Here is a 17189-nt window from a genome sequence, read left to right as displayed (position 1 = left end):
CCAAGACTTAAGAAACAGAAATTGAGGGTGAAACTATTTTTGAAACACTTTTACTGTGAGTTAGTAGCATGAGCTAAAAATTAAGTTAATTTTTTATTCCCTTCCATTGAATCCAAAAAGTATCAAGACTACTCCTATTAGCTTGCTTTTGAACTCACTGTTATTTAAACCCATAATGGTGTGTTTTATTAACATTGTTTAAAAAAAAGAAGAATTAAGATTTTTGCCTCAAATTTTCCTTTTAAATATGCATACCCTAAACAGCTGTCCCCTACATCTAATAGTACCATCATAACATATAAATTTTCTGGGTAAGCCGGACATTAAATCAGAGAGTTTGAGTTTTGCCTGTGCTTAACTACAGAAGTCTCTACTCCAGTTTCAAGCCCACAGACCCAGATGAAGAGGAGGAGGTAACTCAGTGCAGGGCATATTGTCCCTCCTATGGGATCAGCAGAATCCCAGAACCTCTCTTCCACTTAAAAGAAACATACAGACGCACTACATATGTGTCCCTTTTAGTCTCATTAAGTTGAACAACTTTTTTATTGCAAGTGCCCAAGGAGAAAAAGAAAGCATATTTAATAAGAACAATAACCCACTCTTACTCGAGACTGACATTTGGAATCAAATCTAGCAAAGGGGAATACCATATATGAAGTCTCCCTCTTCTGGGTAAGTTTTTTTTGTTTGTTTTTTGGGGTTTTTTTTTTTTTTTTCAAGAATTCAGCAGCAAATGATAGATCTTTTGGCTATTCTGTTCATATACCTCTAATCTGGCAGGACAAAGAAGGGAAGAGTTCCTTCATGGCTGTCTGAAGGATCTGCTAACCACACTTGTGTATCACTGCCCCAATTTTCTCTAGGAGATCTGCAGTTCAGAACTGATAGATGTACTTCATATATGAGCACTCTAGAGCTAGTAATTGTAATATAAAACTTATACTCAAACTGTTTCAAATCATTGATGTTTGTGGATTTACATGTGTCACGAATCCAATTTTTTATATTTTATGTGAGAGAGAAAAAGAGAGAGAGAGAGGAGAGAGAGTGCATGCACAGGCCAGGGGGAGGGCAGAGGGAGTAGGAGTGGGAGCAGAGCTGATCTCAGATCACAGCCCCAGCCTAGTCAGATGATTAACCAACTAAGCCACCCAAGTCCCAGTAACTAATACACTTTTTAAAGGAAAACATGTTTTTTGTTTTATTTTCATGTTGTGCTAAGAAGAGATAAACTTGGAACTTGGTGGTGATGGTGTGACAGCCACCCACTCAGGAAACAATCATGTTTGATAGACGTGAAACCTCCTAGGGTTCAGTCAATATGTTCAACCCTGTCCTATGCACACTTAGTTCCTGAATGATCTGATAAAGTGTGATAAAATTGTCAGAGGACTGAGGAATAATGCTTCAAGCTCTCAATACTTCACATACGAAATAATGTATTCATGTAATCATCCTAGCTGACTTTCATAAATCAGTCTTACGGAAAAGGGATCAATTCAGAAAGATCAAGAAATCATAGTTTAAAATTAAAAACAGACTAAATATCAAGCAAAAGGAAAATGGATTATTTGAATTATGAGACATGCACTCAACCAAATGTTATACAGCTCTTAAAAATGATGTGTATGCAAAACAGATAATCATGTCAAAAAATAGGCAGAAGACATGAACAGACACTTCTCCAATGAAGACAAACAAATGGCTATCAGACACATGAAAAAATGTTCTAGCCATCAGGGAGATTCAAATCAAAACCACATTGAGATACCACCTTACACCAGATAAAATGGCCAAAATTAACAAGACAATAAACAACAAGTGTTGGAGAGGATGTGGAGAAAGGGGAACCCTCTTACACTGTTGGTGGGAATGCAAGTTGGTGCAGCGACTTTGGAAAACAGTGTGGAGATTCCTTAAGAAATTAAAAATAGAGCTACCCTATGACCCTGCAATTGCACTACTGGGTATTTACCCCAAAGATACAGATGTAGTGAAAAGAAGGGCCATCTGTACCCCAATGTTCATAGCAGCAATGGCCACAGTCACCAAACTGTGGAAAGAACCAAGATGCCCTTCAACAGACAAATGGATAAGGAAGATGTGGTCCATATACACTATGGAGTATTATGCCTCCATCAGAAAGGACGAACACCCAACTTTTGTATCAATGTGGACAGGACTAGAAGAGATTATGCTGACTGAAATAAGTCAAGCAGAGAGAGTCAATTATCATATGGTTTCACTTATTTGTGGAGCATAAGAAATAACATGGAGGACATGGGGAGATGGAGAAGAGAAGGGAGTTGAGGGAAATTGGAGGGGGAGATGAACCATGAGAGACTATGGACTCTAAAAACAATCTGAGGGTCTTAAAGGGGTGGTGGGTGGGAAGTTGGGTGAGCCTGGTGGTGAGTATTATGGAGGACAGGTATTGCATGGAGCACTGGGTGTGGTGCATAAACAATGAATTCTGGTACGCTGAAAAGAAATTTAAAAAAAATTTTTTAAATGATGTGTATAATGACTGTACTAAAGACATTGGGAAAATGGTAATGGTATGATGTGAAGTAAAAACAGAAGGATACATACACACAATTATACGAAATCTTGGCATAGAAGAAAAGACAATAAGGAAAAACAAAATAGTAAGATAATTAGAAGTATGGATATTATTTTCTTCCTTTTACTTTTTCTTATTTTTCAAATTTCTCTTAAGGGACATATGTTATTTTCATAACAGGAAAAAAAAAGACTATCTACTAAAGGAAAAAATGAAACAAAATTTTCAATCCTAGCATCAAATGGGAGTCATCACTCAATCAAACTAGAAAAGTTGATTAAACAAAAAGAAAATTTTTTCCTACTGAAATTTGTTTTCACAGTTATGCAGCAGCTTGGATTACCAGACTGGAATAGTTCAGAGACAATGCTCAGCAGTAGTAAAAGAAAGTCTATATTCTTCCCTATAAATACACACAGTTTCCGAAAGAAATAGAAAAAAGACTGAATAAGATTGATGTGTGTTTCTATGAAAGGGCCTGATAGACTTAACAAAATTTACTGAAGCTCAAGAAAGTATAAAATGGAATGTGATGCACAAAAAGTTGATGGTCCAGAGCCATTTAAAATCTAGAGGGGTCAAGGAAACATCCAGTCTGAAAGGGTATCTCACTGCAGCATCGGAACCCACATTGCTCTAACGCAAAAGTATAAGTTCAGAAGAGGTCAAGGAAATGAAGTGTTAAGAAAAAGTGATACTGAGCCTATTTGTTAATGGTGACACAAACCATACTCCTGACAGCCTGTAAGATCTCACAGGGACTCTTGGGCTGAGAATCAGACTAGGCTGGTAGCACAGAGTTCATTTTCTTCTCTGCTCAGTTCTCTCACAGGTATCCAAAGGTGGTGTACTAAAGCAATGTCATTCAAAAGAAACAGAATGCCAGCCACAAATGTGAGCCACGTTAAGTAATTTTCAAATTTTCTAGTAATCACATTCAAAAAAAATTTTTTTTTAACTGAGAGCTTTTCCCTTAAGGTCAGGAACAAGACAAGGATGTCCACTCTCACTATTTTTATTCAACATAGTACTACAACTCCAAGCCACAGCAATCAGGCAACAAAAAGGAAAGGCATCTAAAAATGACAAGGAAGAAGTAAAATTTTCATGATTTGCAGATGACATGATACTATATGTAACAAACTCTCAACTCTACCAGAAAACTAGAACTGATAAACGAATTCAGTAAAGTTGCAGGATACAAAATAAATGTACAGAAATCTGTTGCACTCTTGTATAGTAACAATGAAGTAGCAGAAAGATAAATTAAGAAAACTGTCCCATTTATAATTCTACCCAAATAATAAAATACCTAGGAATAAATTTAACCAAGGAGCATAACATTGCTTGCTTTCTATATTTACATAGAAATAATTTCCATGTAAGGATATTTACCATTTTAAAAACTAATGTAATTCCCTTCCTTGGATATCTTTTAAAGTTCAAGAAATATAGAAATAAAGATACATATATGGACATAGGGATGGCTTCAGTTAGGAGTTCTCAACTCTACGTGCATAAAATCACCTTGGAAACTTAAAAAACACTGGGATCTCAACTCCAAGACCCTCATCTAATTAAGCTGGGGTTTCTCTGGGGCTCTGATACAACGTGCAGTCCAGGTTGAAGGGCGCCAGATTAGATGACCTCTGAAGGGACGATCACAAACCCTCGCATTGCCCCTCACCTGCCCAGTTGCTCTCAGTCTGGTCAAGAATGTTAGCACAACTTGAGACACCCTCTCAAGAAACACTGAGAGAGCTACTGGTGTTCACACTGCCATTAGCAAATGGTAGAGTAGTCCCCCTTTCTCTGCAAGGGACACATTCCGAGACCCCCAGTGGATGCCTAAAACCAGAGAGAGTACCAAACTCTCTACTATGTTTTTTCCTATACATACCTATATACAATATAGTTTAATTTATAAATTAGGCACAGTAAGAGACTAATAACAATAACTAATAAAATAGAACAATTATAACAATGCGCTTAATAAAAGTGACATGAACATGGTCTCTTGCTGCTGCCCCTCGGAACAATTTGTTACTTAAACTGTAACCCCTGGAGGATTTTATTAGTTACCAAGCACATTTAGATATGGCCTTAAGAAATACATATACTGGCAACAGGTCTGTGGGGAGAAGGACGATGTACGACCGTGAAGCTGGGCAGCTGGGGATGCCCGGCTCGCTCAGGGTAGAAGGCCGCCCCTTCACCGAAGCCGGGCAGCCGGGAACGCCCGGCCCCTGCAGGGCGGAACGAAAACCGCCTGCTTCCCTTTTCCATTATTGCTCTCTTCTCTTCCCAGAACCGCTCGTTGTTAGTTAGCGGAATCCTTTGAATGTGCTTGTTTAACTATAAACTTTATCCTCCTCCTTGCTTGCCTGCAAGACGTGACTAACGTTTGACCTTCACCGATCCTTCTGTTGGCTACTGTTTTCTATCCAGTAAAAGTGAGACTGTGGAGTAGCTCGTGGCATCAGTCCTTTTCGACTGTTGTCCCCTGCTCGCGGTCTCTTGCGGCTGATTTGTTTGTGCCTAATTCTTCTCCCGTCGCCGACTGGAAGTGGCAGTTTCTCTCTCTCTCTCTCAAAATATCCTATTGAACCCACCCTTCTTCTTGTGATGGGGTGAGATGATACAATGCCTATATGATGAGAGGAAGTGAAGTAAATGCCATAGGCCCTGTGATGTAGCATTAGGCTGCTACTGACCTTCTGATGATATGTCAGAAGGGGGATCACCTGCTTCCAGACCACAGTTAAGCACAGGTAACTGAAGCCACGGAAAGCTCAAGTGCAGGGAAATGGGGGGCTACTGCATCTCATAGCCTGGTACAAAAATGTGCACTTCCTATTCAGCAGTCCCATTAATTTCTACAATACAGAATCATGCCACCTCTACTTAGTTTTAAAACTAAAGCCAGTACATTTTGTTAAAGGCTAATACAACATGGATCTCTTTAGCACTTTCACATAACAGATTTCAAATACAGAAGACTGGTGCTAATCTGAAAGGAAAATGAGTAACAAAACAAAAAAAAAACTGAAAAGGTTATAAAAGGAAGGGTTTTATCGCTCTTGTTTTGTGACTTAGGTTTACAGTGCTTAGCATTACAGCTTACACAATGCTAAGAACATAGATGAGTAATGTGTATAATACAAATATATATTACTTACAGATAAACTACATCTATATTATGTAATTATGTTTATATTCCTACAATTGTATACAGAGCCCTTCAAATACAAAATAAATAGTGTAGTCCACACTTACACATCACTTATGAATGGGAAGAATTCCAATTTAGGCTCTTACTTCCATGGGACCTTGAAAAAGTCACTCCCTTTCAGGACCTTAATCTCTTCATCTCTAGAATGGAGCACTATTACCCACACCTTGGGTTTTTGTTGTTGTTGTTGTTTTTTTAATGAAAGTTAAATGGAGAAGCCCTAGAGCTCCCACATGGTAGTTGCGCAATAAATATGTATTGAATCTGAATGTAGCTGCCCACCTTCCTCACTTCTGAGCACAGCAGAAGAGAGAACTACAGCCTAGAAGGAAAATTAACAGCTCAAAGTCAAACAGTGATCACTGACACTGAGCCAGATTTCCTGACGGTGCCTTCATCCCACCTCCTTCCCCTCAAATATGTCGACCATGAGAATGAGGATGCCTCCCAAGTCCAAGACTCCTGCCAAAGGAGGCCACAGGTACCTGGCTGTACCCACCCTACTATGACACTCACCTCTGGCAACACCTGGGCTTCTCTTGTGCACTCCAGGCATCTTATGTCATTCCTGGATCAGGACCCACAGGTGCCAAGGATAGACCCAAAACCATTTCCTAATATTTTCCATTAGCATTGCAATAGGATCTACTACATGTTAACTGCTGTTTCACATCAGGTTCCCTAGAAACAGATCCTGAGATAAGGATTCATGTGCAAATGATTCATTAGGGATGTACTTCCAGGAGAAACTGGCAAGAGAGGGAAAAAGCCACACAGGGTGTGACTGCAGACAAAGTCCCATCCTCTGTCTGATCTCAAGGAGTGCTTAAGAGTACAAACTAACCTCAGAGCTTGCTCAACTGAGGCAGGGGCACTGCTCTTCTATACTCTTATACCCATCAGACTTTGGCTCCTGTAACTCAAGGGCACTGCTTGAAGAATACAACAGATGCAAGCACTTAGGAGCAATGCACAGAGAAGCTGGAGATGAGCATAGAAGACAGTGGAGATCTAGGCAGAACCCCAACAGTATCCTCTGCAACCATCACCTCCAAGGGAGACCCCAAGCTCCCTGGGATTATCTCAGATCTGAGCCCAGCTGATCGCTCCAATTTTTCGAAATCTAAAAAGTAGAAAGCCAGTCTCCATAGCCTGAGTACACTGTACAAACACCACCACCCCAGCCACTGTAATTGGCCAATGATGGAACTCAGCAAAATTAGACACATCAAGCTCCTCTGGAAGATTGTTCTTTCAGAAGTTGTTACTGCTCAGTTCGAAAAGGAAATAAACATCATGCTAGGCTCAAGGGACACAGATGTGTTCAAGAGATGACCCCTGTCCTAGAGGAGCTCACAGTAATGGGTAATCTTAAAAAAACAAAAATCTTGCCTGATTTCCTACTGAATCCTAAAGAACGTTTCATACTCAATGATACGAGTTTCTCCCTTTAAACTTTATAGAGCAGCAACAATACCTCTCAAAGCATTATACCATACTGAATTACAAAGAGGTGCTGCTTCATAAGGACTCAATGGAAAGCTAAATGAAACCACGAGAAAGTAACACTAATACTGCTTCTAACGATAATTATAACATGTGTGGAAGGCATATAATCAACAAATTTCTGAATATATAAGTGCCTAGGTTAATAACATGGCCTCCAAGTAGAGGCCCCAATATCTATCAGTGTCCAGGTATCATCACAAGATTTAACTGGTAATTTGAGGGACATAGTACCAGGTGGTGGGTATTATAGAGGGCACGGATTGCATAGAGCACTGGGTGTGGTGCAAAAATAATGAATACTGTTATGCTGAAAATAAATAAAAAACAAAAAGAAAAAAGAAAAAAAAAGATATGCTAGGGCCATTACTTCAAGTCCATTATGTAACTGTACATATTTTAAACATACTTTGTATGAGATGATACTTGAAAGGAATAAGATTTATTATCAAATGTTCCTTGGGGAATTAGTCATATCATATTAATGGCATATCTAATACACAGAGCCATAAGACTTGAGAAAGTCCAGATACGCAAGAGCACAGCTCAAAGCCACACACCACATTAGCTTACAAAGATTCACCACCTCTTAGAAACTTGCTCTAGACTACAGAATTATTTAGGGTCAAGACTAAACTCATCCTCAAAGTCCCTCTGAGCACAAAACTCATGCTTTTAAACACCATACTACAGTGGCAACAATTAAAAACCTGCTAACACTGGAAATGAACTACATGGTTCCAGGCATCTTTATGGCTTATCCATGTCACACAAGAATCACACTTTCAGAGGCTCTGTCTTTACCACTATAATTTCAAAGTATGATCATTTTACTTCATTATGCATTTAATGCTATTTTCTAAAACAAGCAAATGCAGAAAAACTGTATGTATTCATTATGTTATTAGCAATCAGTCAACATTTTAGTTACAGAAAGAGACTAATTACTTCAATCCTACCAATTACTGTCTGATTATACCTAATCCCTCTTGATATCTTTATCATTTCTTGAAATTTCCCATCCCATATGATTAATTCATTTTATGATATTCCCTTTAAAAACTGTATTCTTCATAGTATCCAAATGATTCAAAATCATCAGCAAATGTGATTGACTGCCAGAATGAAGTATACTTTAAGTTTACTTTGTCATGTTATTATTAGCAGAAAAGGGACAAAGAGTAAGAAACAATGGAACAAAGTTTTGAAATTTACTTTTGCTAACTTTTATTGTGTTTATATATATATAATTTATATATATAATTATTAATTATTATTAGTGTGTAAAGACATGTTTTAAAGAATTTCAAATTCAAGAATCATTCTCATAAATATTTATCAATTTAAAAGTAATGAAAATCTGTGTTATGGTGGATAATTCATTCTAAATTCAACTATCAAATAAATGCAAGATTCTTATCACTATCACTTGATACAGTAATGTGTCAAAGTCTCTTATCAATATTTCCCAGAAATTTACTAATTAAATAAGTTAATACTTATGAGATGTCGTCTATATACAAGACATAGCATAAGTGCCAATTTTAAGTAGTAGTAGATCTAAAAATGAAGTGATAGTTATGGGTCTGTGTTCCACAAAACTTCATAGGGATTGGAAGTTGAATGAGCAGCACAAGCAAGAAATGAAGATAAAATTGACTTACGTTGTAATTGTTAACAAATTGAAAGGGAAAAGTAACATGTACTTAATTAAAAGAGAAAACCACCAAATGTTAAGACTAGTTTTGTGGTCCTAGAAATCTTAAAAATAACCCAAAGAATTTATTTCTTACTTGCTGTCGATGAGCACCTCAGATAGCCGATTATTCACTTGGTTATCACTCTTATGGCGAAACTGAAAGTCAAAATGTTTGTGAAAAAACATATTTAATCATACTTTATCAGCACAAATAGGAGCACTAAAAATACTTTGAGATCATCTGTTCAGACAATATCACCATCAATCCAAAATTGGGAAAGTTTATGCTTACCTGGAACCCAGCTCCATGTGTTCTAAATCTGAATCAATACCCTTCTCACAAACCTTGGGGGTAACCAATGGAACAAGTCTAGCCACATGCTCTTCTAATTCCCATACATTTTTTTTTTTGGTTGGTACATTTTTTTTCCAATTTATTTATTTTCAGAAAAACATTATTCATTATTTTTTCACCACACCCAGTGCTCCATGCAAGCCGTGCCCTCTATAATACCCACCACCTGGTACCCCAACCTCCCACCCCCCCGCCACTTCAAACCCCTCAGACTGTTTTTCAGACATTTTTAAATGCTTCTAAGACGACAATATGCTCTTTACTCTGCCACACAGTTCCAGAGAAAACTATACATTTTGAGATTTTCAACAAGGAAAGGAGCCTTCCATTTCTCTCACATATGTGCTCAATACTTCATTGAAACGTCAGTCATTCTTTTTCATGGATTTCTTTGAAACCACTAAGCTACTTGTAATAACATATATTTTTATTCTCCAGAAATTCTAATTGTTAACAGTAACCTTATGAAACACTGAGTACTTAAAATAAAACTCAAATTGAAATACCGAACCACATTTGGTATGGATTTGTTTTTTTATGCCCAAGTGATACCATTTCTTATTGTACATTCCAGTAATGTAAACATCATAGACTGCTTAGAAGAACCCAAGTATTATGAGCACTCTATTAAACTCATAAATTAACAGCCATTCAAATAAGACTACCATCAAAATTAGTGCATTTTCATTTAAAAAATTCAAAATGTTATATCACAATATGTAAAATGTTTCAACCAGTCCTTCTCTTATTCAATTTCCTTCCCAAACCTATCCCAGTCTCTCTACAATGCTATGCCTAGTGTATGTAATTACCCTGATGGCCAGGTATAAGTCAGTGGATATTATTAGGAAAAATATAATACTTAGCATTTTCTAACATGAAAACATTTATAATATCAATACAGAACTAAATTAACTCAGCCCATCCTTGGCAAGCAAATTTCTCCTTCCCAATAGAACAACAGAATTATTATTTTGTCTGTGTTTGTTCCTCTATATCCACACTCCATCTTCTCCACTCTGCCTTGTTATGGGAAGCTAATCTATAATGTCCTTACCCTCTGGCTCCTGGTTTGATTTGACCAATAGGCTGTTCTGGCAGAAGATGAGAATAACCAGAGGAGAGTGAAATGGAGTATCTCCCTGCCCCCTGGCTTCCTTCAAGCTAAGTTAGCTTGAAGGCAGCACCAGCTGTCATTAGAAGTCAGATACAGGTAATTGCTTCCTCCCATTGCCCCTTCAGACAGAAAAGTAGTGTTGCCCTCCATGTTGCTAAACTATGTGCTTTTCTTTGACAACTTTTCTTTTGCCCTTTTGTAAATAGTACCTTTGTTATTAATCTTTCTCCAACCTAACTCATTTCAGGGTGACATCTCTTTCCTGCCAAGACCCTGACTGATAAATATATCTGGTTATTGAACCCATACATATTATCAGGGGAAAAAAAAGCATATTCAAGAATTAACCACAGTAGAGACAAAAGGAGATTTAGTATTTAGTTGCATCTCTATCTAACCTGGAAATAAACCCCAAAATTGACTAGCTGGGAATCATAGAAAAGGACCGATTAGTTCATCCCCTGAAAGCTGAGCTGCCTATTCTCTGGACCTCAAAATAAGCCACTCTCACTTCAGTTCAGATTTTGCCAAGAAGTCTTGGTATTGAAACATAATCTGGTAGGACTAGAAATGGTTGTCTCATGCCCAGGCTGACTCTTCTTGACAATTTCTACTCTAAAAACAGATATGAAAGCATAGAGAGGAACAGCAGAGGAACTCCCTCCTTAGAAGGGAGCAGAGGACTAGCACTGATTGTATACCCATTATGAGACAGGCTTGTGCAAAGTGCTTTACACACAGCATCTCATTTTCTCCTTCCAACAGTTCTGGTGTCATTAGCCACAAGATACAGACAAGAAAGGATTCAGAGAAGTGGTTTTACTCATATAATAGTGTTAGAACATAGCAGGATAAAGTGTCTTTCTTCCAAGTCCATGTTCTTTCTACTCTACCATTTTGCTCTACCATTACGCATGACTATATCAAATAAGACATTTAAAGCCAATATGTAGAAACTCAAGCATATAAATAAATACTATTTCCCTGAAAGATCAGATATTGTGGAAAAGACACACATTTACTCCAAAGTTATCCTTACGGAAGTCGTTATTAAAATTGTGTCTCCTAGAACTACTCAGAGCATTCTTTGAAATGTCACCTTATTTTTTGAAGATGGAGCTATTTACCCTTAGAAAAGACATGAAGGGATGTGTTATGCTTGGAAATATGCAAAATCTTCTCTTAGAAAGCAGGTAAGGTAAATGTGTTTTTAGGGGCTGAGAAATGGCATTTGTTTCCAAAGCTGGGTGAACACAAAATTACAAGATTGGCTTTCTTCTGTACCTTGTAAACTGATCATGAAGGCAATTCTGTATGAAGAGTTCCAATGTACTTTGAACAATGGCAACCTCACAGGAATGAATAAATTCCAAAATTACCACTTTTAAGTGACATGATTCATTAGTATGAACAGGTCCTATGTGTTAAAAAATCCTGCCTCAAAGGTTATAGTCACAATATGAACCATGAAATACATGAGGCACTTCATTAAAAATGAAGAGAGTCATATCTTATCTGTCCTACAGAAACATGGTATACAAAGACAAATACATTATATACATGGATAATTTTCAAATGAGTCACATCAAATTGTTGATTTATCAAAAACTTGTACATAAAAAAACTATGAAAAAGGATCATATGAACCAACTTGATAAGTACAAATCTCCCTATCTCACTTTCCCATACTCAACCCTCTCAGTAGGGTGGAGTTCCCACAATCTCCCTGAAGCCTTCCCTAATTCTCCTTCACACACTCCACCTCCACTACCAACTAGTCTTTGAATGGCATCTTCTTCCCACAAAGAATGTTGTTTTTTAATTATGACTCATGAATTTTTTACATCACATTATTGTTATTCATGTCCATGTCTCATCTTCTCTTGCTGGATTTTAAGCTTATATTTCAGATTCTGTGTATATTTTATTTTTGCATCTCCCATATAGCTTAGCACAGAGGGGTCTGCATAAAGGCCAGTGTTCCAAAGCCAAACCAATTCAAGTAGACTATAAGTTAAAACCCAGAACCACTACTGTTCTACAAAGCCAGTAATAAAGATAAGAAGGATTCACAAAAATACTCAGTCTAAAAGAAGAAAAATGGAACAAAGAACCAATGAGACATAAAGAAAGCAGAAACAGATGATAGATTTAAACCTAATCATAATGATATTCACATTAAATGTAAATGGGTTAAACATTCAGAGTTGCCTGGGTGGCTCAGTCATTAAGCATCTGCCTTTGGCTCACCCCATGATCTCAGAGTCCTGGGATGGAGCCCCACATCCCCCTGCTCCATGGGGTGCCTGCTTCTCTCTCTCCCACTCCCCCTGCTTGTGTCCCCTCTCTTGCTGTCTGTCAAATAAATAAAATTTATTTAAAAAGATTTTCAGGCTGTATAAAAAATCATTACCTAGTTATATGCCATCTACAAGGCACCCACTTTAAAGACATAGATAAGTTAAAAATGGACAATAGGAAATATAGGTATGAGTTCACAGGAGAAGCCTAGGCTAGGAATATAAATACATAAGTCATTGGGATACAGACACCTATATTGAGACTAGGGCACCCAGGGTGAGATATAAACTTTCTACATTTAGAATATTTGGTTTGTACAAGACCATGTTTTAAAGCTTTGTGTTTTAATGACCTCCCTTGGCTTATGCAGACTTCAAAATTCTCTACTGTTTTAGACTTCACTTGTTTACATTAATTGCCTGACTTCTGAAGTGATTTGATTTTCAACTCATGCTATAATGAGCATAGGATGTGAGAGTACCTAACATCTACCAATTCCTAAAGCTTAGAGAAAGACATATTATATAGGATAAATAATACTTCACTGGGTAGAAGCAAGTTTGTGTTCTAATTCTGGTCTTACCATTAATTGATTGTATAATCATTAGCAAATCACTAGTTCTTTAGAGTCCTTGGTTTCTTCATCTGTAAAATGAGGGAGTAAGTCTAATTATTCAAGCCCTCTTGCTTTTATCATAAACAGGCTCTGGTTCTATGACATCTGTATTAGTCACTAAAGAAATACGAAAAGAGTTTTATTTAGTACTGATCAAAAGAGCTCCATTCAAAAATTGCAAATGGATCCCAATTTTTTGTCTTTGAGAGTTCACAATTGAAATTGAGACCTCAAAAATGCTCAAAAGCAAATACTCACGTAGTCATCTGTGGCATCTTTGACAGCTGTCATAGTTATCACCAGGACTAAAGGCACAATGGTGGTAAACCAAGTCAAGGAGGAGATTTCTGGAATCAGCTAAAACAAACATTTCAAATAGTTTAGGGCTTTTAAGTTGGGAAATATATCTTCCAAATTTTGTCATAAGACTCACAGAAAGTAATGGGATTATATTCAGTTATTTATACAAATACAGAATAACTTTCAGTAACTAAGTATTTGCATTCACTTATAAGACACACAGAAGTATCATTGAGCCAATTTTTAGGCTACTTAACAAAAAATAAAATTTTTATACCAACTTGAGAAGTAAGCTTCTTGAAATCTTTCACATAATCTTTTCCCAGGACATATGTCACTTGTCTTTTCTCTGCTTCTCATCTCAACTTTTAACAATTTTACTAACTTCTCACCAATTCTAAAAGAGAGTTTCTTTGAGTATATACTTTATGCCAAAGAGTGTGCCAAGTACTTCCCATATTTTATATCACTTGACCCTGAGAAAGTTCATTGAGTTAAATTCTGTACCAGATCTCTTTTGCACACACCCAAAGGATTTGTATTCCATGTAAATAGCACCCCCAGTGCACAACATAGAATACATTGTGAATAGTGCCCTAGAGTCGGGAAATGCTGCAGCCCTAGATATCATTTTCCCATTTTGTAAATAAGTACCTGAGAGATCACCATGCTTGACACACCCTGTGTGTCAAGAACACACACTGCTAAAATTTGAAACTTAGATCTATTTGACTCTAAACCACCCACATGAGACAAAATGAGAGTTGATAGACTCTCTTAGAAAGGTGGTTTTCAAATGGGGTTTGATACGGAGCTGCTTCAAGAGCCATCAGGTAGGAAAGAGTGGGGTGGATGTGGTCAGTACGTGGAGATCAGGCACCATCAAAAACAGCTCTAAACTAAATCGATCTTATACAATAGTTTCCATAAAATTAAAAAAAAAATCAACTTAAAAGCCTCTGAGGTACCAATAAAAAACATTGGCCTGAGTGGCAGAAAAGCTGGATTCTAGTCCTAGTTCTATCACTGACTCGTGGTAAAAGTTTTATACATTACTTATCCTTTTTTGGGTCTCATTTCCTAATAAACAGAAGAAAGGAGCCTGCACCAAACCATCCCAAAGTCTCCTTCCAGATATAAAATTCTGTGAACAAGAGCCTTTGACTATACATAAGAAAGCCATTAAAGAAATGAGCTCAAAATTCTGGAATGATGTAAAGAGTTATATAAAGAAACAAAAAGCAAATTCATAAGGGGAAGAAGGAAAGAGATCTTGGATTCCAAAGTCTTTTCAATAAATTGTAAGGTATACATCAACTGCGGAGTTTTTGTTGTTGTTGTTTTGTTTTGTTGTGCCTGTTTAGCATCCATTTCTTCTCGCGTATACCTTGGGAAATTATCTCATCTCTTCTACTGTCAGTACATACAATGTTGGCAGACTCGTTCCATTCTGGCTCCACACTTTGGCCTGTGATCTAGGTCAAGACACCTACTGTTACAAATTCTTGAGCCACCATGATTAGTTAATGAACAGGGATGTAACTCAGCATGGTCCAGTGAAAGCTAATCACAAGACTTGCTGGAACAACCAAAAAAAAAAAAGACTCATTCTCTCTTTTTTTTTTTTAATCCCTCTATCTCTCTCTCTTTAATGTTGGAGATGAAGCAGGAGAATAAAGGTCTAAAGCTTTCAGGGGCCAGCAGGTAGATTGGACCTGCCCAAGTAAGGCCAACATGGAGGAAAGAGAAGTCACATCCTATCGAAACAGTTTGCCCATTAATCCAGTCATATATGAAATGATATAATCCTAAATATATTTCCTTTTTGCTTTGATAAATTTAGGTTTCTGCCACTTACAACCAAAAGCTTCTTTTTTTTTTTTTTTCCCAATTTATTTATTTTCAGAAAAACAGTATTCATTATTTTTTCACCACACCCAGTGCTCCATGCAAGCTGTGCCCTCTATAATACCCACCACCTGGTACCCCAACCTCCCACCCCCCCCGCCACTTCAAACCCCTCAGACTGTTTTTCAGAGTCCATAGTCTCTCATGGTTCACCTCCCCTTCCAATTTACCCAAATTCCCTACTACTCTCTAACGCCCCTTGTCCTCCATGCTATTGGTTATGCTCCACAAATGAGTGAAACCATATGATAATTGACTCTCTCTGCTTGACTGATTTCACTCAGCATAATCTCTTCCAGTCCCGTCCATGTTGCTACAAAAGTTGGATATTCGTCCTTTCTGATGGAGGCATAATACTCCATAGTGTATATGGACCACATCTTCCTTATCCAAAAGCTTCTTAATACAAATATTTATTAATCTGGACTGTTCACATCTAACCCATCTTTTTAACCCTCTAAAATTAACACAGTGCCCTGCGCATTTTCAATGTACCATTTTGGTCTGATTAAATTACTATAAAATAAATATTGGGTAAATAGCCAGCTCTCATGAACTGTTTATGTATATTCATTGATTTATGCATTTTATTCCCTAAAATATCAGTAAAAGCTGAAATTTCATTTAAGCTCATATTTTAGTCAGATGGGAGAAAAAGGAAGTTTATTAACTACCAATTAACCACCAAAAACCATTAAAAAAGGTCACTCTACAGTGAAGATAGAGCATACATCATTTGTTATACATAGAAAAGATGTCATTGTTCTTAGAAACAAATGAAATTTGCCCAATTAGGTTCCACTAACTACCACTCAGCTAGACTACCTCAACTCTGGCAACACCCACACTGTTGATGTGAGAAGGAGATAAAGAAAGGAGGGAGGCTATGGACAGTAATTATTAGGCTCTGGTTTGGTTCAGATAAAGTGCATAGCTGCATTCTAAAATGACCTCAGTGTTTAAAATGATGAATGTACTAGTTTTTACCCATTACTAGCCCTCCCACATTTGTGAAAAGAAACAGCAAAAATAACAGTCAAAATCTGATAAGAATGGTTTTATCTAATCAAGAACACCCAGCTGAGTGAATTAGCATACTTTTTCAAGTTATATAAATACTTTTAACAAACAGATGATGAAGAGGAACAATCTAAACATTACCTGTAAAATCAGAAGGAAAAGGAAATAGGCATTTGCCACTCTTTGGAACTGTTCAAATAAATTAATTGGCAAGAAGGTAAGAATGTTGTATTTGGATGTGTGGATACGATTATCCTGAAAAAGAAATACCATCATATTAGATTGGGGCAAAGTATTGCTCATTATCAGAACATCTCTAAAACTTACAAGGCTAAACATGAATTATGCCAGAACAAGACAGATAAACCAATTATGTAGAAAATGTTAAGTTCTCTTGGCTCAAGGTCTTCATTTTTCCCAAAGATGACACTCTCCTGATATAGGTGAAATTACTGGCCAATGCCATAAAATCATCCATGACTTAAAAATGTATCAAGTACAATACCTGCCCCTGAGATGTTTTACTCTTATGCATTCATAAATTTGGCAAATATTGCTTGAACACCTAC

The 17189-nt window shown here is 37.1% G+C and overlaps 1 protein-coding gene across 4 annotated transcripts in view; it reads right to left on the bottom strand.

Moving 5' to 3' along the window:
- The window catches only part of ATP8B4 (ATPase phospholipid transporting 8B4 (putative)), a 278437-nt gene that overhangs the window by 168588 nt on the left and 92660 nt on the right, over positions 1 to 17189 (bottom strand). For all 4 annotated transcript variants that reach the window (XM_044230132.1, XM_044230130.1, XM_044230133.1 and 1 more), the window contains exons 4-6: positions 16762 to 16875; positions 13651 to 13749; positions 9098 to 9159 (exon numbers count right to left, since the gene is read on the bottom strand). In XM_044230132.1, coding sequence (XP_044086067.1) covers positions 9098 to 9159; positions 13651 to 13749; positions 16762 to 16875 — 275 coding nt within the window. The remainder of the gene's footprint in view (positions 1 to 9097; positions 9160 to 13650; positions 13750 to 16761; positions 16876 to 17189) is intronic.

The sequence above is a fragment of the Neovison vison genome, chromosome 13, assembly GCF_020171115.1.
Source record: "Neovison vison isolate M4711 chromosome 13, ASM_NN_V1, whole genome shotgun sequence".
NCBI lineage: Eukaryota > Metazoa > Chordata > Mammalia > Carnivora > Mustelidae > Neogale > Neogale vison.
The sequence above is the reverse complement of the archived record's forward strand: the minus strand, read 5'-3'. Positions and strand labels throughout refer to the sequence as shown.